The sequence below is a fragment of the Equus quagga genome, chromosome 3, assembly GCF_021613505.1.
Source record: "Equus quagga isolate Etosha38 chromosome 3, UCLA_HA_Equagga_1.0, whole genome shotgun sequence".
In the NCBI taxonomy this organism is placed as follows: Eukaryota; Metazoa; Chordata; class Mammalia; order Perissodactyla; family Equidae; genus Equus; species Equus quagga.
This window is the reverse complement of record NC_060269.1, coordinates 116,990,255-117,016,698: the sequence shown is the minus strand read 5'-3', so window position 1 is coordinate 117,016,698 and position 26,444 is coordinate 116,990,255. Positions and strand designations below refer to the sequence as shown.

The following is a 26,444-nucleotide window of genomic DNA, read 5'->3' as shown; positions in this document are numbered from 1 at the left end:
ATTCCTTCCTGGTTCTCTAGATAGGTGCTTCTCAAGCTTTACTGTGGGTATGAATCACCTAGGGGTCTTGCTAAAATGCAGATTCAGAAACAGTAGTTAGGGCCTGAGACTCTGAATTTCTAAGAAGCTCCCAAGTGATACCCATGCAGGTCCATAGAACCCTCAGGTCTCCTTTTTTAACATTACACCAATTTCCTTTGTTAATCACTCATCAATATTATTACCTTTCTCTCTTTTTTTATTGCTGGCCAGTCAGAAAAGTAAATAGTAGCCACTGATGTCAGGTTTCAATTATCAGAGAATTTTAAAAATTTATTATAAAAGATTCCTACAACATATTTTCAATGTTATATATTTTATATATAACATATACGCGTATACTTGTATAGTAAAGTCTGATTTGTCGCGCTTTTATCAATAAGAAGTTTCTCTCAAGCACCCTTCATAAGTCTTAGAGTACAAGGGTTAATGTCCTTAAAAAGACCCTGAAGCTCTACAACTTCCTAAATCCCTACTAAATTATCAAATAAATAATAATCGCTATCGTTTTAGAATTTATTTTACTTTATTGCATTCTAATTCCTTTTAAATAGTACCCTGACCATGATGTACACGGTAATTCCCAGTCAGTGATGTAAATGACCTGAAAGTGAGGGATCCTTGTTCACTTTTATAAACATTATTCCATGAAGCGAGCATAGGCGAAAAAATCAGAGGATATAGATACTGACAAGTTAATCAGTTTATAGCTTTGCACATTATCCATCATGGAAAATCCTAACACACAATGATTCTTTAATCATAGTGCCCCACGAGTAAGTGTGTGGGCCTTGTGCCCTGCACCAAAGCACATTTCCCTTATGGAAAAATTCCCCAGCAGAAGCTTCCTCTTCCAACTTACAGTTGCCCTAATCACATCACCAAAAGGATCATGAGGCATGTCTTTATAGCCAGCTTTTCAGTCCTGCGTAGAGTCTGTGGGCCCACTTTCAGCTTCAATAGCTGAAAACTCTGTGTCAATAAGTGGTTTCAGAAATGCCTCAACCTTAGTTAGTCTTTGCTTCAGTTTTTGCTGCATTGACTCATACTCAGCCAGGATTCGAGCAAACCTTGTTTGCAGGAGGTCTACTGACCCCTCCATTCGCGTGACCTTCTCTTCAAGATCTTTAGGATCACTTCCAGCATTTGCAATATTTATATCAAGTAGACCATCTTTCATCAAGATTTGCTTCCCTTTCTCTTCTAGCATACCTTTGGCATCTGGGTACTCAGTTAGAGCCTCCATGAGGTCGTCTTTTGACAGACAGAACAGATCTGAGTAGCCAATGCTTTTAATATTGGCCGTTCTTCGATTGCCAGCTTTGCTGCCTTTAATGTTAAGGATGCTGATCTCACCAAAGTAGCTGCCATCACTCAATACCACAAACTGAGTGATTCCATCATCTGCCACCACAGCCAGTTTGCCTTCCTTAATGATATACATCTCTCGTCCAATATCCCCTTTCTTGCAAATGTAATCTCCAGGACTGTAGACTTGGGGTTGTAATTTCAAGACCAACTCCACCAACAGACCAGCTTCACAGTCAGCAAAAATGCGCACCTTTTTTAACGTGTCTAAGTGAACACTGATGGCAATCTCTGCTCTTAGTTTATCAGGTAGATACTTTAAGACTTCTCTCTCATCAACTGTTTTTTTGTTGGTCCACAGATAGTCGAACCATTTAATAACTCTCTTTTCCATATCTTTGCTTACATTTCGGAAATGCATATATTGCTTGATGGCATCAATTCTTGCTTGAAATTCTGCTCTGGCTGCATTCATGTTGGAAATCATGGAACCTATGTTACCAACAATGGTAGCAAAAATTAATACTCCAATTAAGAAATCAACCACCACAAAGACATACTCAGAATCCCTCACTGGAGGTGGTGTTTCACCAATGGTGGTCAAAGTCAGTGTAGACCAGTAAAGGCTGTATACATATTTTCTAGCCAAACGGCCAAATTCAGGATCATTAACATCAGGATAGACCCATGTATCATTTCCAAATCCAATAGCTTTGGAAATAGAATAGTACACACATGCATTCCAGTGGATAATGATGATGATGTACATAACGAGGTTAGAAATCCTGAAGATGTTTGGGTAGTTTGTCCTTGTTTCTGTTCTCTGGAAGAACTCAAACATACGAGAGATCCTTAACAGTCTGTTTAACCTAATTTCTGGATAGTTCCACCCCAGCTTAAAATACAGCACATCAGTTGGTACCATTGATAGAACATCAAGTTTAAATTGCAAGTTTGATTTATATTTCTCTATGAGTTTAAGCTCTTCCTTCACCAGCAGTCCTTGTTCTAAATAACCTAAAATAGAAAAAGAAAAGTCAATTTAATGTTTTTCCTTTTTATGCCGTTGTGAATTTTTCTGAAGTAACTCTCAATGAACTTTGTTGAGTTGAAAACAAGAATTCACTTTCAATAAATATTCTTTTAGCAATGTAGTAAGATATGAGTACCAATCAACATATGGCTGTGGAAAATATTCTTTTGCAGGAATAAAAATCTTTATAGGTGCAAAAGTGAGAAATTATATGCAATGTATGTATACAAATCTCTCTAGAACCAGTATCCCTATCCAGGCAAAACCATTCCTTTTATGAACAGTGTTCTTGGAAAGTTTCCTGAACACCCCAGCACTGGGCCTAATGCCTCACACCACCCTCTTGTCAGAATCCCAGCCCCACCCTTGAAGCTTGGGTGCCTGCCTTGCTGTCTAACTATTATGCATAATCTTGCCTTGCCCCTTCAATGTGAAGCATAAGTGTTCATTGAGCCTGCATTTTCATCTCTCCTTCTTGACCCTTGGCTTCCTTAGACATCTGGGATCTTCTCTTCTCTTACGCTGCTACCATAGGCCTTGTGCATTAAACCCAGAATTTCAGCACTCTAATACATTACACTAGGGAATTTGTTCCTCCTTCTATACTGGCTACCAGAGCTGCAAATAGGACAGAACAACTGGAGCATTTCTCCAGCGCACTGATATTTAGAGAATGTCCCTATTTTACATAATGATTCTTAAAAGCTATACTCCATGTACAATGGTTACATTTGCATGTGGAGGGCAGAGTAGAAACAATGAACTTATTATACCTACTTAATAAGCATACTTCAAGTAGAAGCTATAAGATCCTGCTCCCTGGTCAATAATGCCTCACCATGGACCACAAAGTTCAGTTAAGGGTATGTTTCCTGTTTCTTATAAATGTTCTAGTACAGCTCTGCTGGGTACAATGACATTTTTCCCCATGCCTCTTCAAAGTATCTCTCTGTTAGGAAGCAATTACCCTTTCCCCACAGAGCTGGCAGACTATTTCTGCTCTCTCTATTCTTTTCACCTGGCATAAACTCAATGAACAGGATAAAGGAGAAAAGCTACCAATCCACATTCAAAAGGTTGCCTAGTAACGTCCTTCTGCATCAGGTGCAGTGGCCTGAGCCTGTGGGTGGGTATATGGTACTCTTGCTTTCAACTGTGCCTTTTCTTCTAAAACAGGTTTTTGTGAGTTCATTTTGAAGAATACTTGAATTAGAAATTTTCAAATTATAGCGATAAAAGCCTGAAATTGCAAAATATCCAAAATTGAACATATTTACCTGTCCTTGTTCGAACAAACATATCGAGAAGATAAATAACATCTGATAAGTAATCAAAAATGAGCCAATATTCTAGGTAATCAGACTGAAGTTCATCAAAACATGCTCTGTAAAAGAAAAATTCGTTTAAATTAAATAAAGTGGGGGCCAATTTAGGTAAAAGTCCTCTTTCTATAATTTTTTTATTGACGTATGATTGACATATAATAGCCTATTAGTTTTAGGTATACAACACAGTAATTCAACATTTATATACATTATGAAATGGTCATCATGATAAGTCTAGTTACCATCTGTCATCATACAAAGTTATTATAATATGACTGACTACATTACCTATGCTGTTCATTACATCCCTGTGACATTTATTTTATATCTAAAGTTTGTACCCTTAATCTCCTTCACCTATTTCACCCGGCCCTCCAATACCTCCCCTTTTGGTATCCATGAGTTTGTTTCCTTTGTCTATGAATCTGTTTCTGTTTATTTTTGTATGTTCATTGATGTTTTTTAGATTCCACATATAAATGAAATCATACAGCATTTGTCTTTCTCTGTCTGACTTATTTCACTGAGCATTATACCTTCTAGGTCCCTACATGTTGTTGCAAACGACAAGATTTCATTCTTTTTTATGGGTGAGTGATATTCCAGTATATGTGTGTGTGTGTACCACATTTTCTTTATACATTCATCTACCAGTGGACACTTAGGTTGCTTCCATATCTTGGCTATTGTAAATAATGTTACAATGAACATAGGTGTGCATACATCTCTTGGAATTACTATTCTTAGCAATATTTTTTAGACCAGTTTCCTCAGGCAAGGACAACAAATGCAAAAATAAACAAATGGAACTACATCAAACTAAAAAGCTCTTGCACAGTGAAAGAAACCATCAATAAAACGAAAAGGCAACCAACTGAATGAGAGAAGATATTGGAAATCATGCATCTGATAAGGAGTTAATATCCAAAATAAAAAGAACTTACACAACTTAATATCAAAAAAACCCAAACAACCCAATTAAAAAGGAGCAGAGGACTTGAATAGACATTTTTCCAAAGAAGACATTCAGATGGCCAATAGGCAAGTGAAAAGATACTCAACATCACTAATTGCCAGGGAAATGCAAATCAAAACCACAATGAGATACCACTTCACACCTGTCAGAATGGCTATTATCATAGAGACAGAAAATAAAAAATGTTGGTGAGAGTGGAGAAAAGGGAACTCTCGTACAGTGTTGCTGGGAATGTAAATTGGTGCAGCTGCTATGGAAAATAATATAAAGTTTCCTCAAGAAATTAAAAAGAGAACTTCCACATGATTCAGCAATTCGACTTCCGGGTATTTACCCAAAGAAAACAAAAACTCTTTGTTATCATGATGAGAAGTATAACATGCTAAGGTCCTTAGAGTCCATTTGATCAACCACGGCTTTCCCGAATCTTTCCAAGCGGTTCAATTTAGTTTTCTCACACTTCTGAATTCCAACATTATTTCCTTTATATTAGTTGGCTTTCTTAAGAATAAATGGTCTCAAGCTAAGGTCAAAATATGTTGGATGTAACACATTAATAAACAGTTTCATATTGACTATCTGTAGCCAAAATGCCTCAGGAAATTGCATGTGGTCCTGGATGGCTGAGATGTTTACTGTCGAAAAGACAGGGAACTACAGTTCTATAGAAATCACTTGGGAAACACATCTTGCTCTCGAACCACCTAGATCCTTGATATTTTTCCACTCTTGGCAATATTTTTTCTTGTAGGTCAAAGGAAATATAAAGGTTCTCCCAAAGTTCTAGTTAAATGATTGAGCAACCAAAAGTTTAAAAGTTTCCCTCCATCCCCCATCCCAGTACTAGATTCCCAAGTATACTGGGAACCAAGCACCTGCTCCTGATCTTAGGAAACCCACTGGAAATAATGTAGCCTCTCTTTACAACCTGTGGTGGAGAAAGGAGGGATGTCCTGAAGAGCTCTAGGTCAAACTATTTAGTCAGTTAACTTAGAAACTAGAAGTGGGCCAATATACACAAACATATATAAACACCTTGCAATAACCATAGTCCAGTTGTACATCACTGGTAAGGTGATGCAAAACAGCCAGTTATAATATGTGTTTCCCGCCGGATCAATAACCATGACTTCTTTCTTCTCCCTAGCAGCAATTAGAAATAAAGGGAAAGGTTATCAAGAAACAAGAACATTTTTATTTTACATAGCAAATATGGGTATGCCCATCACCCACAATTAACAAAATAGAAGTAAGCTGAAGAAGCCCACTCTACAGCGGGAAAAGCAGCTTGGCATAAGTGCACTCGTCATAAGTAACTAGTGAGGAATAGATGGATAGTTAAATTGCTTAGTCTTACACTAAACCATGTATTCAACTTTTATTAAAGCCTTTGTTTTACTGTGATGCTGGCGACACTTCTACCACTCCAGCTATAAAGAGAGAATCATGGCTTAGATCATGCCAAACTCTGGGTATCCCACAGCCCACTTAGGTAGGTTCTGGGTGGTGGAATAATGGTGGCTTTGCCACTCCCCCACCAGGTAATAAAACAACTAGGAGGGGAGGGGAAATTCACGGATTCTTTCTCATCTGTGTGGAAAGAATATACCACAATCTAATAAAAAGTGCTTGTTCCTAAGCATGTATGAAGCATTAAGAGAGGCAACAGAAGGCAAGAGGGAGGGAGGAAGAAAATATATGGTCAAATGGAAATTTAAAAAAATTTTCGGGTGTTGAGACTATATTTCTAAAGACTTTTCCCTTGACACAAACTTCAACAACTTTCTAACAGGCACAAATAATTGAACCACTGTGTGGTAAAGAGTTTTCTTTAAGTAAGTTTAGAAAACAATTTTCCCTTTAATAAAATGTAAAAAGGTAGCTTTGCAAATATCACTCAGCCTTACCCTCGTGAAAGTCTAACTCTCAAATGTTTGTTTTAAAAAGGATATTTCAAATGACCGATGTCTGGAAAGCATTTGCACTGCTTTCAAAATTAGGCATGGCTTTTGCAATGGGACTTGTTTACTTTGTAGTACTTATACAGTATTTATGACTCAAAAATGTTAATCACATTATTAAATTTCTATTTCAGTTAAAAAAATTGACGGTAAGATCTTAAGAACCCAATTCTCCTTGGAACCTAAATATCTGCCAGTGGTAAGTTTATCTTGACCAGTGCTTGGTGAGAGTGAAAATTCTTGATGGGAAAACTAAGAATAAGGCTACTGTTGCTCATTTTAAGAAAATTAGAAAAAAGTTTTAATTTACATTTGATAATTTATTTAGGCTTTACACAGGGCCTTTTTACTATAAAGTTTCAGGAAATTAACCCTGCATCCAAAACCTATCACAAATTCATTTCTAATTTTAATGCTAATAAAAATACTTACTCTTCTTTCTTTTCCTGGCCTTTTTCCTCTTTCTTTTTCTTCTCTTTGTCCTTTTCTTTCTTCTTTTTCTTCTCTGGGTCCTTTTTATTTTCATTCTTATCATCTAACTTGCTGAAAAAGTGAGAGATGTAGTTAGTAGCAAAATACAAAAATGTTGTGAGCAGGAAAATGTGGGATCATTCATGCCAAAGTCTAACTTACCTCTTTTTTTCTTTTTTCTTTTTCTTTTTTTCTTTTGGTTCTCTAAAGAAGAAACAATATCTCTGTCACATAACCAAATTACATTCTGACTTCCATGCATATTTATTTTCCTCCCCATTGAGCAAGAATTCTCAAAGACCGCCCCTAGGCTCAGAAACCAGAAATCCAGTCTCCTAATGGAGAGTTCTACAAAAAATGGACATGTGGGCCAGCCCAGTGGTGTAGCAGTTAAGTTTGCATGCTCCACTTAGCGGCCCGGGGTTCACTGGTTCAGATCCAGGGTGCAGACCTACACACCACTTATCAAGCCATGCTGTGGCAGGCATCCTGCATATAAAGTAGAGGAAGATGGGCATGGATGTTAGCTCAGGGCCAATCTTCCTCAGCAAAAGAGGAGGTTTGGTGGCAGATGTTAGCTCAGGGCTAATCTTCCTCAAAAAAAAAAAAATGTACGTGCACTCAGATAATAAAACAAACAAAAATTCCTGGATTAGTGCATGTGGAAAACTGAAGAAAATGGAGGTGGATAAAGGCATGAACCCAAGGAGAGAAATGTAAGAAACAAAAGCTCCTAAAAGAGTGCATTTTCAAACTCTCAACATATGCAAAAAAATAGTTTCTATAATATGTTTCCTGATGTTATTTATATCTATCCTTGAATAACAGCTTTGAGAATTTCAAGAAAATGTCATCAATTTTCTTTTTTTAATGGTCTTGTGTGTTTTTTTTTTTGGTGAAGAAGATTGGCTCTGAGCTAACATCTGTTGGTAATCCTCCTCTTTTTGCTTGACAACAATTGTCCCTGAGCTAACATCCGAGCCAATCTTCCTCTATTTTGTATGTGGGAGGGTGCCACAGCATGGCTTGATTGAGTGGTGTGTAGGTCCGTGCCCAGGATCTGACCCCATGAACCCCAGGCCGCAGAAGCAGAGCATGTGAACTTAGCCACTATGACACTGGGCTGGCCCCCCCATCAGTTTTCTTTAGAGGAGTAATCTTGACTGAAGCAGTATTTTATGAGTAGTCAAAAAGCTCTGTGATGACACAGTGATTTGACATCATTCACTGGATTTGAGATCACCTTTTTCTCTATATAAATTTCTTCTTGAATGGAGATTATGTGATTAGAGGCTTCTTTCTATGACTGGCTTTCTCATCAGCAGAGAAATGGAGTCTGCAGTCAGACAGATCTAAGGTCATAGCAGACTGCCACTGTTGGCTCGGATGTCTTGGGAAAATTTACTATTCAGACTTGAAAGAACAGGCATCACTCTATCACTAGGCTCGTCAGAGAAGGCTGTTAAAGGGAGACAGGTCTAAACTCAGGCCTCAAAGTATGGGTACGAGTTGGAGTTGGAGAGGCAGAAAAGAAGAGAGAGGGTGTTAAAGGGAGAGAAACTTTTAGGTGCAAATGTACAAACGAATGACCCAGCAGAAGTGGAAAGCTGTTATTGAGGAGAAGTGGGAGATAGAATTGACAAGTGAGATAAGGCTGGGCATCTAAAGTTGTCATGTACAAATGGGAACAGAACACAGAGTTGGATAAGGGAGAATTTATTGCTATCAGAGCACATTCCTGTGATAGAGGATTTCACACCCTAGCATAGATCCTGGGAGATGGCGCTGACACACTGCTTGGATGGCTCTTGGACGTTCAGAAAAGATGACGGCCCACACTGAGTGAAATAGAAATTACAAAATGCCATGACAGATGGGAGAGGAAGGCATCAAAAAGACTCAGAGAAGTGGTATGCAAAAGTGGATACACTACACAAGGAAGATAGCCCTCCAACTGATTATGTTCCCCAAGAAGACTCAGGAGATGCAAAAGTGGTAAGGAATGTGCTGGTGAGAGGGGCAACAGCATAACTGGAAGTAGTGCTATCCTTGGTAGGCCAGGGCCAATGATGAGAAATACTGGTACAGAACTGGGTTCCCCAAGAGCAATAGGGATGACAGGATCTAGAATAACAGAGACGAGTGGCATGCTGACCCATCAGAAGAGAAATGGGTCCCATAATTGTAATTTGAAGTAAGGTAAGCATAGTAGTAGGGGTAGCGGGCTTAACCCATAGAGAGCTATGGAAGAGGTTAATAGAACATTGTATTTCTTCATAGATGGGTATCCAGGTGTCTTGTTAGGGTATTGTTTAACATACACAATCAAAACAAATCAGGACTGGATGATCTTACCCAATAAAAAGTCACAACCGCTTGAACAGTTTCTAAACCTGAGCCAGTTCTCAGAAATGAAACCATTGACTGGAAGAGAAGCCAAGCTCCCATAAAGAAGGACTCTGCAACACCATAATAAGCATATTCTGTAATAATTTCCCAGTCTTTCCCCACAACAAAACCTATGGTCATTTACTTGGGTAACTGTACCCTGAGGCAAAAAGAATACCCAGATACATTAAAGACTTTTTGGTACAGGACCCTAGCTGATATTTAGACTCTTGGATTGAAGCATCATCACACCCCCCTATTAAAGTGGGGGGCATATGATAGCCTGGAAATAATAGCCTGTATGATACATGACTTTTGGGACATCCACTGGGTCTACAGGCCCACCTTGTTGTCATTTCCCCAGTTCCTCAAAGTAAAAGTGGAATGTATATATTTAGTCATTAGAAAAACCCTCATCCTCACCAGTTGCTTGGCTTGTGGAGCAAGAGTTATTATAGTAGGGAGAACCAAGCGAAAAGCCTAAAACTGCCTCTTACTTGCTGGCCAAAAACAATATTGGTCCTGGCCAGAAAAGAAAATGCAATCCTTAAAGACCTAACGCATGCAGAGGTGATGGTCCCCATCAATACCCCCATTTAACTCAATGTCTGGCCCCTATAAAAACTAGATGGATTTTGATGGCAGTAGACTACCGCAAAATCAGCCATGTAGCAGCCCCAATTGCAGCTGCTGTGCCAGATGTGGAAAACGATGCACTCACCGGATCTATACCATATACCTAAGGCTCTGGGTCAGTCATGGTGAATGTGTTATTTTTCCTCACTGTCAGTGAAGAGGATCAGAAACCATTTGTATTCACACTGGATGGAAAACAGTACACATTTACAGTCTTTTCAGGGCTAAGTTAATTCTCCTGCCCACTGTCATGACATAGTCTAGAGGGACCTGGACCATGTAGACATTCCTCAGAACATCACGTTGGTCCACCACATCTGTATCAATGACAGTACATTAATCAGGCCCTGAAAGAGGATTATCTAACCATGGGACAGAAAATGACTGCCTACTGTGAGCTGGATTCTGTCAGAACTACCAAGTCATAAGGTTAGACAGCAATCTATTATATGATGTAGTGTTGTATCTGGGCTTGAGCATGAACCAGAGGGCATTAGTAAGCTGCCTAAACAGGTGGCTCAGCACTCTCTCTCCATGTCATCTACCACTGCTGCATCAGCACTTATCCCTCAATTCCCACCTATGGCCATATGTGGGGTCTTTTAGGAACAACTGTTGGAGCATGGTCTACAGATGGGTCAGCTTGGCATCTGGATGCAAGCCAAAATGGGCTATGTTTACACCATAGCCATACTTAGAAGTGGCCTTCAAAGACAGGGGTGAGGTTAATCTTCCCAACGTCACAGCTTCAAGCAGTTCACGTCATCTACTTTATGTGGAAAAAGAAATGGCCGAAATTAAGACTATATAAGGACTTGTAGGTAGTCCCAAAACCTTGGCTGGTTTGTCAGGGACCTGAAGGAAAGAGACTGAAAGATCAGGAAAAATAGATCTGGAGAACAGGCAGACTGAGTGGACTTATGGGCATGAGCACAAAATTTGAAAATATTTGTATTCCATGTTAATGCTCATCCAATAGCATGCACCATGGAGAAGGCACAAAACAACCAAGTAGACAGAATGACTCAACCAGCTGACAGAGCCAGTTTCTGTCATCAGCATCCCTAATGCTTGCACAATGTAGGTATTAATGGAGCAACCATGGTGGCAGAGATGGAGGCTATAAATGCACCTAAGACATGGGTTCCCATTCACCAAGGTGATCTAGCTGCTGTTGCTGAATGTCGAGCCTACCAATTATAGAGACCAATGCTATGACTTCAGTATAGCATCATTACTTGAGGAAAGCAGTCAGTCACTTGATGGCAAGTTAATTACATTGGATCCCTTCCACCATGGAAGAAGCATCAAATATCTTGATTTGAATCAATATATATTGTGGGTACTAATTTGCTATTTTTGCCACAGGGCTTTGACCAGTGCTACTATCCAGGAGCTTATATAGTGTGATGCACTAACACAGAAAACTGCACAACTTCACTTTGGACCAAGGGACTCACTTTGCAGCCAAGGAGATGTGGCATTGGATACTGACTGCAGGATCCAATGACCTTATCATATGCTGTACCACTCAGAAGCTGCTGACCTGATAGAGTTATGGAGTGACCTTTTGAAAGCACAGCTGAGGTGCTGTCTTGGATTTGATACCCAAGGAAGACGAGGTGCCATCCTCCAGGATACTGTATATATGCTAAATCAATGACCCTTTATGCTCTAGACCTATACAGAATGCATAGGCCTGGGAACCAAGGAGTCTAAGTAGGAGTGACCCACAGAGAGAATGTATGCGTCCCATGCCTGCAGCTTTAAGCTTTAAGCTTCCCATCTAGAGATCCTGGTTTCCAGAGGGGTCACACTTCTGCCAGGGAACATAGAGCCCAATTAAACATTAAGCTATGACCACTCCCCAGCCACTTTGAGCCCCTCATGCCACAAAACCAATCAGCAAGGAAGGCAGTCATCATAATGGCAAAAGTAATGGATGTAGATCATCAGAAGTAGATAGTGCCGCTGTTACACAATGCGGGGAAGGAAAATATATTTGGCACCCAGGTGACCCACTGTGGTGTTTTTTGGTATTCCCTAGCCCAGTTTTAGTAGTAAATAGTAAGTACAATAGCTATGATTCGAGAAGGGCATGGTAAGCAGGGCCTCATATCCTTCAGGGATGAGGGTCTGTATCACTCATTCTACCAGGGAAGTCATCTAGACCAGCAGAAGTGCCAGCCAAGGGTGAGAGGACTCTAGAATGAGTAGGAAAGGAGGGGGTGAGGAATTTCAGTTGACGCCTCAAGACTAGCTGCAGCTGTCAGGGACTTTATTTGATCCCGTTAACCTTCCTCTTATCAGCTTCCCCAGGAAAAAAGAACAAGCGTCCTGGAGGAGGGAGTCCCAAATGGCGTGAATTTTCTATAGGAAGAAAGTGGATCTGAGCAGTGCAAGAGCTATGCTATATGGATGCAGTTGTGCACACGACTCAGGCACTCATTCCCCACCCGCCAAGAGTGTTGGTTGCTGACAGCTCACAGTTTCCATCTCCCTTGGCTGGCCTTGGTTGGCGGAAGCTACCGTGCTCAAAGTTATACTCCCTTTCCTAGGTGCAGCCCTCATCCAGTGATGTGCATGGGCGCAGGCCCAGTCCTGTTGCCTAACTGTGGGACAACTCTGAAGGACCAACTCTGCTCCAGAGCTCCCCATGGCATCACATGGCATCCCAACCCTCTCTAGTCTCTGAAGTTCAACTTTTCCCTCTGCCCATTCCTGCTCCCCAACTCCCTTCTAGGTACTGTTCCTGAGAGCACTCCCCATAAACCTCTGCACACAAACCCCCATCTCAGAGACTGTCTCCCGGGAAACTTGACCTAAGACACATTGGCTCGGAATGGAAAGGATTAGTAATATTTCATTTATTTTTGTCAGCCACTCTATTCACAAGGAGGGGCAACTGCATGTACACTATAGACAAGGATTTTCTACATGTATTCAAATAAACGAATAAATAAATAAATACTACTTTTAATATGGGTAGCTACATTTTTCAGAAATAAATAACCAAACAAAAAATAATACAATATCATTGGCATTTTATTAGATAGAATTTATCCAATAAATATCTGCTCTATAACAGATTCAAATATGTTCCTACCTTTTCACTGGTTTGCTTTAAAAACAAAGCTTTGGTTTTCTATTGTAAATATACTTACTGGTCCTTATTGCTGCTGTTGTTAACATTGAAAAGTGCAATGGCACCAGGCAGGTACTGCTCCCTGGGAAATGAAAAAGTACAGTGAAATCATAATAGTCACCATCTGCATAATGTCCATGGTAAGCAAATAGTCTTAAAGAACAAACTCTTTCCAGTTTCTACTCATTACTAATGATTGCCTAGACAACTTTTGAAAATATAGAGCCTTCCTGAAACATGAGTTGCTGATTATCAGTGCCATGAACCAAAGGGATTAGTAAACCCCTATTGACCAACGTCCACACCAAGAATTCACATCCTTCTTGGCGCTGAGTGATCCAACTTGGATGCTACTAACTCTCAGCAAGAAACGTAAGATTTAGATTGTCAGGGAAGACAGGAAGGGAGAAAAAGACTAATAAAAACAATGGACAAGCTGGCGGTCAGTGAGAAGAGAAATAGGAGGAGAAAAAGTAAATTTTTCCATAGGATGGGAATCACTGATCCACACCAACACCACACAACTTCCACACCCTTAGAGTCCCATGTCTGAAGTTTCCATGACTCTTTATTTCCTGCTAAGGATGTTTAGCTTTCCTCTTCTAGCTACTCACTCCAGTGCTCTACTTCCCTGAAAGTAGGGTCAGGTGGCATGGAGCATTTTAGAGAATGACAGCCCACTCCTCTCACATACAATTGCTTCAGGACCCTGGAAGAAGGATCAGAAAGGAGGAAAGCAGAGAGGACTGGGGCATGAGTTTCTTAAGGGACAGACAAGGGTCTCAGGGAAAACGTTCAGCAAGAGTGTTCATGACTTGGAGCCCCATGGCCATGAAGGAGCATCAGGCAGTGGCAATTTCCAACAGGTGTAGCAAGTTACTCCCAAGACCCTGCATAGTGGCCAGGTAGCAGGAGCAATTGCCAAGCCCACTAAATAGAGGAATAGAATACCTTTCTCTCATCTAAATAATAGTTTAAAAACAGATATGGAGGGATAGATCATACTGCTCACCTCTGTGATGGTTGTCCCCTACTGTGTGAATTCTTTCTAAAGGAATCCCCTGCAGGGGGGTTTTCGTTCTCTGATTCTTCAAACATAGAGGCACTGTCATCATCATCGGAAAAGGAGCTGTGGTCCAACAGGAGGGAGAGATGAATTAGATCAATATTTGAAACTGTTGCAGAGGAACATTTCTCCTTAGGAGGACTGCTGCCTCATCTCTTCTGCTTCCCCCTCAAACTAACGCATGTAACAATTTTTAATTAGAGTGAAATGAGAACTGTACAGAATACACAGTATTAGATAGAGTATATGCATAATTCAGTAAAATGCATGTAATTAAGAAACTACTTTCTAGGTCTTCCATATTTCATTTGTTTGATACATTAGTTAATGTTAATATTTATCAAGCGGAAAGTATGCTATCTGTGCTTTAGGTCATATCGTACAGTTGTATGAACTAACTTGTAATAACATAAAATAAGTTCAACCACATTTATACACATTCTATTCATTTATAGGGTAACCACTTTATACTTTTAAAACATGTCAACGTTTCACACTCTATTTTTTTTTCACATTTATCGACGGCAATGTTATCCCTTTAAGATTTGAAATGTCCCATGAGGAAAGGTCTTGCCAGCGACTAAGGAAGTGTTTGGCATAGGTGCTTCTAAATAATACCCACAATAATATCTATGTTCATTTTGTTAGATAAGTTATGCTGTTCCAAAGTATAAACAAATTCACTAAATTAAAGAAATTACAAAGTTCAAAGCTACAAATTAAAAGTTAAACTGAAATTAAATCTAGTTAAATTTAAGAACTGTGGCTGGTATTAAAAAACAGATGAAAAAATCCATGGATTTACCTGCATGCTCCATTTTCCATCCTTCTTATTTCCTTTTCAATATCTGGTACAATCACATTGGGAATATTTACAAAAGAATGCTGTGTATTGATAATATTTTTCTTCATGGTTAGTTTAATATCTGGGCAAAAAGAAGTCTTATTAGTAGGAAGGCTTTTTATATATTTACCTATATAACCAAAAGTTTTGCTCAACATTTATTCTAAGTTTTATTTCCAGTTATATGTAGGAATTATTCTTTAATACAATACAGACTTGATCTGAGCCCCTAATTACCACTAGTCAGTATTTTCCATACTTTTTTAAATTCAAGAATATACTAGAGGTATAGAACTTTTTTTTTAATTTTGGATTTACCTCAGCTTTGAAATATTCAGGCAATGTAAGCGTAGAACAAAACTAGAGGGACCTCACACATCAAACAAGTAACAGCAAAAACTGGTAAAATAAAATACTAAAATGGGTGTGATCAGCTGTGAATTTCTACAGGCATTTAGAAAAGAAAGGTCTTGAGTGGCAGTCAAACTTTGGAGTGAATGAGGATGCGACTGGTCCACATTTTTAGCAAGTCCCCCTAAATTATTCTGAACCATATAGTGCTCAGCTTCCGGTGCAACCAGCTTGGGAATCGAAGAACGAAGAGATCCTAAATTGCCTCAAGTACGTCCGACCCGGAGGCGGGTTCAAGCCCAATTTCACGCTCTTTGAGTTCAAGGTGAATGGCGCGCTGCACACAGCTCTTCGCCTTCCTGCAGGAGGCTCAGCCCGTGCTGGTGATGACGCCGCTGCGCTCATGACCGACCCCAAGTTCATCACTTGGTCACCAGTGTGTCGCATCAACATCATCGGGAACTTCGAGAAGTTCCTAGTGGGCCCGGACTGTGTGCCTGTGCGCAGATACAGCCGCCGCTGTCTGACCTTCGACATGGAGCCCGACGGGGAAGTCCTGCTGTCCGAGGGGCCCAGCTGTGCCTAGGACGCCCCCTCTGGGGATTTCATCCGTGACGCTGTTTCCTCTAAACCTGCATGGAGCAAATGCCTGAGGTCCAGGAAAATCCCCGGAGATGGGCACTGGGTGTCCATCCCAGCCTCCTCTCTCCCAGAACCAAGGCTCCTCGCTAATAAAGTGCTGGATGTCAGCAGAAAAGACAAACAATAAACATAGGATCTGGTCACAGGTGCCAAGAACATGCCATAGTTTACCAGCTCTTGTCTTGAAGGTTCCGTGCCATCCTGCTGGTGAAGACCCAAGGAAGACCAACGTGCTGCGAGGATGACCTCAGGATGCTGGCCAACTTCAACACCTCCCATAACTCCACTTTGTCCTGGATGGTTGGTCATCTACCCATCCCTCCCCGTCCCCCCACAACACCCACACCCAGCCTGCACTCCCTCCCCGGTTTTCATTATATGGCTTGGGGATTTTTCCTTTTGTTATTTTTCTGCCACTAATTTCCGGGTTTGGGTGGGAAACTTGCCTTTCTTATTAAGAAAATAGAAAACCAAAAACCAAAAAAAGGAAGAAAAAGAGGAAATCATTTGGTGTGGGGAAATATGTAAAATACATTTCATTTCTTGTAGTAAAATAAAGAATGAGTTTCATTTCATAAAGTATTAAATCTTCGAGTGAAGATAGCAATAAATAATGCTCTTTGTTTCATCCTAGTTTTCAAACAGCTAATGAAAATAACTAGCAGCCTGTAGTCGGTAAATAGTAAAGAGAGAATTTTTGTGATGTTTGTTAATGAATGTACATATATTTTAAAATATAATTAAAGCAATTTCTACTAAGAAATAATAGCTTTTTAGGAAGAGAATTGCTTCATTGGCTCCTTTTTAGCATCAGAATGGATGTGACTATTCTGGTTGTATTTACAGCATGCCAACTTCCTATTGTCATCAACGAACACTCTCTCTGAGAGACATTGTGCCTTATACTAGGAAGGGAAGAATATATGACTATTTCATCCATCACAACATAGAAAAAATTATGTGAGTAAAAGATTAAATAAAGACAGAAAATATTATCCAATATTTCAGAACAAACCAAGCCTAGCTTTCCTTGGACCTGAAGAAAAAGAGAATCACTTCCCTTCGCTTATAATTTCTTCTTGGACTAAGTGTTCTACATAGGAAAAAACTTCTTGTATTACACAATCACTTTTTTCATACATAATCACTCTAGGGAAAAAACAGAAAACATAAATAGAAAAATAAAGATACTCAAAATTTCACTCCAGATTTTGTAGTTATTTATCACCGTATTTTCCCCACTGCTTTTCTGGTTTCCTTTTTCACATTTAAATTTTCTTTTTTGTTTGTTTTTGGTGAGGAAGATTGGCCCTGAGCTAACATCTGTTGCCAATCTTCCTCTTTTTTTTTTCTGCCCAAAGCCCCAGTACATAGTCGTATATCCTAGTTGTAGGTCCTGATAGTTCTTCTATGTGGGATGCCGTCACAGCACGGCTTGATGAGTGGTGCATAGGTCTGCATCCGGGATCTGAACCGGCCACCAAAGCAGAGCATGCAAACTTAACCACGATGCCACTGGGCCAGCCGCTCACAATTAAATTTTAATCTACCTCAACTTTACTTTGGTGTAAGGTGTGAGGTAGGGATTTAACTGTATATTTTCTGAATGGCTAACCAATATTCTAAATAGCACTTAATCAATAATAAAAAGTGCACCTTTTCCCTACTGATTTAAAATGTCATCATCCTGAACCTGCCTTGTCAACTATGGAGATTTTGATAGAGTTTGCATTAAAATCATAGAATAAGTTGGGAGATTATTTTCGTTTATGTTTTTGAAAAAGTTGGTACATACAGTTCTTGCATTTTTACTAATTCCTAGATGTTTTGTATTTTGGTTTCCATTGTCATTAGGATAGTTTCCCTTGATATATTTTAAATCATTGCTTTTGCTATGTCACAAAATTATTTTTGTTTATTTTTAAACCAGACACATTAACTCGCCTTTACAAAAATTATTTTTAATAGTTTTTCTGTTAAATAATTTCTGTTTTCAGTAGTACACTCATATTACTTACACAAAATTATCTTCTTTCCTCCTTTTTGAGAAGTATTTAACTTTGATGTCTAATTACCTTAACTAAAAATTCCAGAATATAAGAAATACCAGTGGCGATATTCTGATATCAAAACTATCTTAGCAGATACCTAGTGTGGTTCTTGGCTTTATAAGAATGTTTTTAGAGTCTTACTGTTAAGCATAGTATTGACTGTTGGTTTGAAAGAGATGCTTGATTCATGTTAAGGACGTCTCCATTTATTCCTATTTTACCAATTTTTTTAGAATTAGACATTGGAATGAATGTTGATTTTTATTAAAAGCTCTCTTGTTTTACAGAAATAATAATATTTTTCCTTTAATTTTTCCTATTAAAATGATGACCTATATTAATAAATTATTTCCATAGTTATGGAATAAATTTTTCTTGATTGTGGTAAGTTCTTCTTTTCATATGCTATTGGATCCTAGCTGCTGATATTTTATTTTGAATTTTTTACCTTAAAAATTTTTGCCTTGTATTAGAAGGTAAAATTAGTCTGTAGTTTGAGAAAGAGTTTTTAGTAGTAATTGTTTATTTTTTTCATATAATTTTCAACTCTTTTGGTATCATAGGATTGTTAACAAGACATTTGAAAAGAACCAAAAGAGTCTTCCTTTAGAGAATTCATTGCTTTGCTAGTTTTTCTAAACATGAATCTTTAAATCAAAATTTACGGATCAAAGAGAAACAATTGCTTTTAGAAAATAAGTTACAGCACTGATCACTTAAGTGAGGATAAAAAAACTTCCCAAACATAAAGCAAACCAAATGATTGAGAAAATCTTACAGATAATTCAGGCAAAATTATTTGTAACATGAACTATGAATGCCCAGGAAGCAGTCTATTCTATTGTTTGACATCAGGCTCTGACGTGGGTTCAAAATTTGGCTCTACCACTTACTAGCTGAATGAACTCAAGTGAGTTTTTTAACCTTACTGAACATCAGTTTTCACATCTGTAAAATCAGCATAATAATATCTATTTCATACCAAATAGGAGAAAAGAGATGCTGTGCACCCCCCACACAAACCCACACATACAAACATAATTACCTATGTAGCAGTGGTTCTCTAAAGTTAGTATGAATGATAGCTGTGAAGGTTGTTTAACGTGCTGATTCCAGGGCCCTGCTCTCAGAGTATGAATGAAGTATGATGTGGGGCACGTTGATCTACAATCTTACCAAGCACCACAAGTAATTCTGTTTCAAACAGTTCCTGAATCACACATAAAGAAACATTACTCTATGCTATTGGCCCTTGTGCACTACCTCAATCATGTCTGTATTTCTGAATCCAGTAGTGGGAGAGATAAAATAATGCTCAGGAAAAGCTTCGAGGTTGCTGTTACCTCTCTGACATTTCAGATCTACATGTCTGAAAACTGTAGGATCAGATCTCAAAGACAAAACACACAAACGGCTATTATAACAAAAAGTCAATTTCACAACTTAGGATGAGAAATATGATTTAAATTGAAAAACAATCGATGAAATTCACTATATTAATAGAAAAAAGGAGAAAAACCATATGATCACTTCAAAAGATGTAGAAAAAGCATTTGACAAAATTCAGCCCCTATTCATAATAAAAACTCATAGCAAACAAGGAATAGAACTCAACCTGATAAAGAACATGTACAAAAAACCTACAGCTAACATCATACTTAGTGATGAAAGACTGAACGTGTTCTCCCTAAAGTCGAGAACAAGGCAAGGCAATTCTAGAGTACATTCAACATTTCAGCAGGGTACTGGAGGTCCCAGCCCTTGCAGTAAGCCAAATAGAAAGAAAGAAAAGGCATCCACATTGGAAAGAAGTACATCTTTACTTGCAGATGACATGATAGCATATGTAGACAACACTAAAGAATCTACAAAAAATATTAGGACAAATAAGTGAACTTAGCAAGTTCACAGGACAAAAGGCAATGTAAAAATTAATTTTATTTCTGTATGTTAGCAAAGAATAATTGGAAAATGAAATGAAAATGAAAAATATGCATACCAAGTGATTAATGTCTACGTCAAACTCAGTAAAAAAATGCCACGTACAAAGTTCTCTTCCAGATGCTGTGAGAAAGAAGCCCAAATATGACTATGGCCCCAAAGAGGTTACAGCTAGTAGTAGGGAACAAGACAAGAGCACCACACTGAACAAATGGCTTGGGATTCATAAAGAGAACTAAAATAAGGACTTATAATTGTTAATCACCTCTTTAATTTCCGAGATTATCCTTTCTTTGTTTCAAAATTAGTGGACATTGTAATAGTGTTATATTATGAGAAAAATATGATAGCTGGAATAACAGATATTTTTAAAATTCTAGGGGATTTTTAAAAAAGGAAAGAAAAGAGGGGCCGGCCCCGTGGCCTAGTGCTCAAGTTCGGCGTGCTTTGTTTTGGCAGCCTGGGTTCCATTCTTGGGAGCAGACCTACACCACTCATTGGCAGCCATGCCCTGGCAATAACCTAGAAACAAAATAGAGGAAAATTGGCAACAGGTGTTAGCTCAGGGCAAATCTTTCTCAGGAAAAAAAAAAGGAAAGGAAACAAAAATGCTTTTCAGCTAGACAATGAAGAGAAGTTCATAAGGAAGATGGCACAGTAGAGACGCATGATTTAAATTAGGGTTCAATCAGAAAAATGGCCAAATCAGATGGTTCAATAGAGAGAATTTAATACAGAGAATTAATAACAAAGGTGTTGGGAAAACCTAAAGAGGAAAAGTGAAAAAACTCAGAGATGAGCAATAACAGGGCGCTGTTCCCACCCCTAGCGAGGAGACATAGAGGGCAGAGGGAGCTTACTAGAGCCTAAGGCCAGGGCTGCAGGCTGGAAGATGGGGAAATGCTACCGGAAGCAAAGAATGAGTGGGAGAAATGGCTTCACCTCTTCTCTGCCCTCCATCTTCCACTAGTGCCTCCCAGTGGCCCAACCCAAAACAAAGCAGTGGAGCCTGGGAATGATAGGTTTCAGGGAAGAGTGGGCAAGGATCTAACAGCAAATAGAAAATGCATGGGTGGGACTTAACAAGCAGAAATGGGCTGGTGAAAAGACCTTTCTTTCTTAAAGGGAATTCATGAGAAAAGTCATGGAGGTGAGAGAGGAAGCCTGCCAGGAGAATAGAGATTCATCTGCTTCAACTGGAGGACACAGAGAAGCGTGGAAAATAGGTGTGGGTAAGTAAGAGGATTTTATCAAAATAGGTGCTCACTCTTCGTGCCACAGGAAATAGTAATGGAAGATTTGAAGGCATGAGAATGATATTATCCCAATGTACTTTAGGAAGATTAATCTGGTAGCCAAGAACAGAATAAAGTGGATTAGATGCATTATCAGTTCTTGCTATGGAATCTCAGCTTGGCCCTTAATATCGCTCATCAATCCTCTACTTATACCCACAGAAGCTATTTCAAGCCTCCTCCATTAGTCTAAAGCCGTATTTCCAGCCCCACCCCCAAAAGACATCCCCTACTTTACTAAACTCTAGCCCATTCACTGATAAAAATTACTATAGGAATGAGCCATGTCTTAGCTACCAGCCAGCGCCCCATAGCACCTGGTGAAGAGGTCTGCACAGAACAGTCACATAGAAAATGACCACTGAATTGACTTAGGAGTCTGGACGAAGAGTCAGAGGCTGTCAGAAAACTAAATTAAGACAAGAAAACTGCTTGGTGACTATAGTCCTTCCAACTTTTTGACCTTCCTTTTGTTCTCCCTTCCCTCCCACCACAAATATTTATTCAACACCTACTAGCAGCAGGAAATGTGCTAAGTGCTATGAATACAGAGATTAACAAAAATATATGATACGTGCCTTCAAGAAATGCATATTATAGTTAATAAAACAGATAAGATATTTAATAGATAAGTAACACCTTTGAAGGAGGTTATCTTTAGGGTCCCAACAGAAAACAAAGGCACACTCAAAATGGAGTAATTCCATAAGAGGTTTTTTTCCATGGACTATTTACACAGGTGTTAGTGTAAGGAAACGACAAAGCATAGCATAGTAACCTGGGGATAGTAATGGCCAGTCAGTTTCCATCCCTAGGCTCCAAACACAAGCAGAGGGAGTGGTCACCAGCCCTGGGAGGAGAAGAAGTTATGCAGAGTAACAGCCCATGAGGCAGTGACTTACCACTGAAGGACACAGCCAGCACAAGGCAAGCCTACAGAAGGACACCACCAGAGCACTCACTACCCTAAACTCATGTCTCCCTACTGCCCCCCAATCTCCTACTGGAGCTCTGCACTGGATGACCTCAGAGAGCATCTGGATGCTTCCATGAAGGACAGTTCTCCCCTCGAGAATACAGAATGGACAAGGGGTGTGTTATGGATTGAATCGTGTCCTCCAAAAACGGTATCTTGAAGTCCTAACCCCCAGTACCTTAGAAGCTGACCTTATTTGGAAGTTGAGTCTTTCTAGAAGTAATCAGGTTAAAATGAGGTGTTGAAGATAGACCCTAATCCTGTATGACTGATGTCCTTATAAAAAAGGGAAATGTGGACACACACACACACAGAGGAAAAACTATCTGGAGATAGAGAGAACACTATGTGAAGATGGAGGATTGGAGTGATGCATCTACAAGTCAAAAAATGCCTGCAGCCACCAGAAGCTAGAAAAGAAGCACAGAACAGATTCTTCCCTAGCGCCTTCAGAGGGAGCATGGCCCTACCAATACCTTGATTCGGTACTTCTGGCTTCTAGAACTGAGACAATAAATTTCTGTTGTTTTAAGTCACCAAGTTTGGCTTAGTTTGTTTTAGCAGTCTAGGAAACTAATACGTGATGGAAAGGCATCCAGAGGGTCAAAACAGCCAATATCCAGCACATAGAGGTAGGTCAGGGCCAGGGGTGTTATGGGAGCCAAGAGGAGATGCACTCAATCCTCTGCAGGGGCCTTGAGATAAAGCTTCCTGGAAAGGCAAGGCTAGAGCAATCTTGGACAGAAAACAGACACCTGCCAAGCATATTATGATGTGAAACAGGATTCTGGGTAAAAGCAGCAGCAAGTACAGAGAAACAAACATGTGACAGAGCCCCATGCCTTCGGGTAACCACAGCAGATCAAATCGTGGAGAACAGGTTTATGTGAGTAACTGACAAGAAAAGAGGTGGAGAGGAGGGGAGGGGTCAATTCACAAGATGCATTGAATGCTCTGTTATCCTGATGAGGATGAGGAGTTACTGGAGGATTCTAAGTGGAGACACTCCCAGTTTTCCAAAGCGGGTGAGAATTTAGGGAGAGTGGAACAGGGATGCACTAGCCACTGCAGACAACAGGAGGGAGCTGGGGTAAGAATCTGAGGAAGTATTATAGGGTATCCATGGGGCCCCGATTGATGCAATAGTGCACACAGTGCTGTGATTTTTCCCTCACCTTGCCCAGTAGTTCAGGTGGAAAGAGCCAAAAAAGCAGATATCTAGAACTGCCCAAGGTTGAGGTCAGCAGCTGGGGTAGAAGAACAAGGGTGCAAAGGAGGTAAAGAGGTTGTGAGAAACTCATCTAAGTGACAAATCACATGTCTTAGGCTGAAAGGAGAAGAAGGAGATGCTGGGAAGGGAGGATATATTAGGAAATTGAAGGTCAAGGAGACAAATATCTCAATAAGGTTGAAGAACTGGTCCAATAGGAAAGAGAGTAAGAGCTGGAAGGAGAGGAGGCTACGGTCAGGAAATAAGACACCGTACTGAAGGTTACAATTGTGGAGGTGAAGCAGTTCAGAGTCAAGGACACAGGTGACCACAGTGGAGAGGAGGAAGAAGAGGTCGCCAGGATTGTGGAAGATAAGAACCTGTGAAGGTAAGGACTCAGAGGTCTTGGGTGCATCATATTTCATAGGCATGGAAGTTGCCCAGAATGACACTGAGACTCAGTAGGAAAGGGATAATCTGTACAGTAGGTGCCAAATTATTTGATGAATGTGGGGAAGGAATAAGGAGGTCAGTGGATGGCCAAGACAAAGATTAGGAAGACAAGCTTCAATGGAAAAAGAGAAGGGTGGGGTGACAGATTTAGAAGTGCAGTTGGGAGGCAGGAAAATGTCAGCCTCTTTCTAAATAGATCAGGTGATTCTAGTCTGTGCATCATCAGAATCTGTCCAAATGCTAAACAGTTCTTCAGACTTGAAGTGAAACATTTCTGATCACTTCTGTGAGAATGCCTCTAGGAAGTGTTAATGACTCCTTCACACAATGGTGTGATAGATTTAGGCGGTATGAGAACAGGCAAGTGAAAAAGAAATTCTCTATGTTGTCCATTCTCTGCATCAGTCGACCTCTTTCAGCCTCTGTTCTTTCCGAGCATAGAGACAAAGAGAAAGGAAAGAAACATTTATTGAGTGTCTGCTATAGGTCAGGCATTATGTTAGGTTAGCACCTTTTTTTTTTTCTGGGAAAGATTCTCCCTGAGGTGAGATCTGTTGCCAATCTTCCTCTTTTTTTTTTCTCCCCAAAGCCCCAGTACCTAGTTGTATCTTTAGTTGTAAGTCTTTCTAGTTCTTCTATGTGAGTCATCACCACAGCAAGGCTACTGACAGATGAGTGGTGTAGGTCTGTGCCTAGGAACCGACCCTGGGCTGCTGAAGCAGAGTGTGCCAAACTTTAACCACTAGGCCATCAGGGCTGGCCCAGATTAGCACATTTAATCCACACAAGAACCTGAGTCATGGCTGTGTGCTCTTCATTTCACAGGGGAGGAGATGAAGCTCAGAGAGGTTAAATGATTTGCTCAAGCTCATATGACTTATTGTGGAGCTAGTATACAAAAACAGGCTGCAAAGCTCAAGCTCTTTCCATGGGGCTTGGAAAAGGCATGATATGGGAACTCAGTCACCAATTGCCCCATGTGACACTTGTCCCTGTTTCATTCCTATCACTATGGTCTTCTCCGTGACAGTGTGCCTTTTGCTTTCAGCCAATTATTTACAATGCAGTAACATAAATTCAAAAAGCACTTTCTCCCAATCCATAAAATCCTGCTGTAGCGAGTCAGGATGGTAATAACACTCAAATCTGATGATCCTGTGGTCATTAGAAAGGTGGCATGGATGTGGCACTTACCTTTTCAACAATCAATAATAAATTCTGGACTGCTGAAGCTTCTAAGAGCCAGAGCTCTGTGTCTCCAGCAATTTTTTTCTCTGTGTCCTGCCATCTGTAATAGTAGTACCACATATTTTATAGAAATTAGTCATTTGTATAGTGCCGCATTCAGCATCCTGCGCTGCTGAGGAACAGAGGGTCTCCTGCTTTCACTCATTTTCTTCAATAAAGTTCAACCTTCACTTCTATGCACATATCTCCCCAATTGCACATATCCAGCCCTGACCGTCTTCCTCAGCTCTATCCTACATTTCATTCATTAATTCATTCCAAACATTTTGAATTCTTCCTATTAGCCAAGCTTCTTTCATTGAATTTCTGAAGCATTCACTTGAGAGCCATTTGTCCAGTATGTCCAAAAATGTGTTTCCACTTCTTTCCCTCTGCAACCAGCTCTTCTTTGACTTTCTTACTTCTCTTCACAGAGTCGCTGTCCTTTCATTCACTTAAATTCATGTAGAACTTGGAGTTAGTTGTCTTTGACTCTTTCTTTCCCATCCAGTCACTCTGGCAAGTTTTCCATATTCTATTTTGCAATTGCTCTTGCCTCCACTCCCACCTTTTCATTCTAATTATCACTAGGATTTGTCAGGTGCTTGTTACCACTTGTCTTTGATTAAGTCTTTTAACTGGTTTATTCATTGCTAGTCTCTCTCCTGCCAATTCATCCTGCAAAGTACTCCCAAATTAATCTTCTTAAAGAACATCTACTATCACATTTCTGTTCTAGAACCTTCAAGATTTCACCGCTGTCTACTGAATTATTACCCTTTTGTCTGCAGTAGAGGCTCAATTTTCCCTCCTCCCTCTCCCTTTTTGCCTATCCTTTAATTCCTTCCAAAAAGATGTCGCATAGTATGCAATACTAGGGAGTCATTAAAAAGAACAAGGCACTTTTATATGGACAGATATTGGAAGTCCTCAAAGATATAGTATACTATCATGTGTAGGAAAAAAAGGCTATATATATTCGTGTGTGTGTGTAGAGAGAGAGATTGAGATGCAACAAGAAAGTGATATCAGTGATTAGCTGATCTGAAGAAAGGGAACTATGGTTGAGACTGGGCAATAGGAGTGGAAGGGGGAATATTTTGTAC

At 39.8% G+C, this 26,444-nt stretch overlaps 2 protein-coding genes across 2 annotated transcripts; one reads left to right on the top strand and one right to left on the bottom strand.

The window, feature by feature from the left end:
• Positions 1 to 602: 602 nt before the first annotated feature.
• On the bottom strand, positions 603 to 25,385 carry LOC124237420 (cGMP-gated cation channel alpha-1). Its single transcript, XM_046657034.1, has 9 exons — positions 25,306 to 25,385; positions 15,154 to 15,274; positions 14,295 to 14,411; positions 13,302 to 13,364; positions 7,276 to 7,317; positions 7,075 to 7,185; positions 5,717 to 5,824; positions 3,658 to 3,764; positions 603 to 2,364 (listed from the first exon to the last, which is right to left on the bottom strand). The coding sequence occupies exons 2-9, from the start codon at positions 15,258 to 15,260 to the stop codon at positions 959 to 961; spliced, it is 2,061 nt and encodes a 686-aa protein (XP_046512990.1). The 5' UTR covers positions 15,261 to 15,274; positions 25,306 to 25,385; the 3' UTR covers positions 603 to 958.
• Positions 15,613 to 16,129, top strand: LOC124236838 (glutathione peroxidase 1-like). Its single transcript, XM_046655777.1, has 2 exons — positions 15,613 to 15,659; positions 15,751 to 16,129. Exons 1-2 carry the CDS (start codon positions 15,613 to 15,615, stop codon positions 16,127 to 16,129), a joined length of 426 nt encoding a protein of 141 aa, XP_046511733.1.
• Positions 25,386 to 26,444: the final 1,059 nt, after the last annotated feature.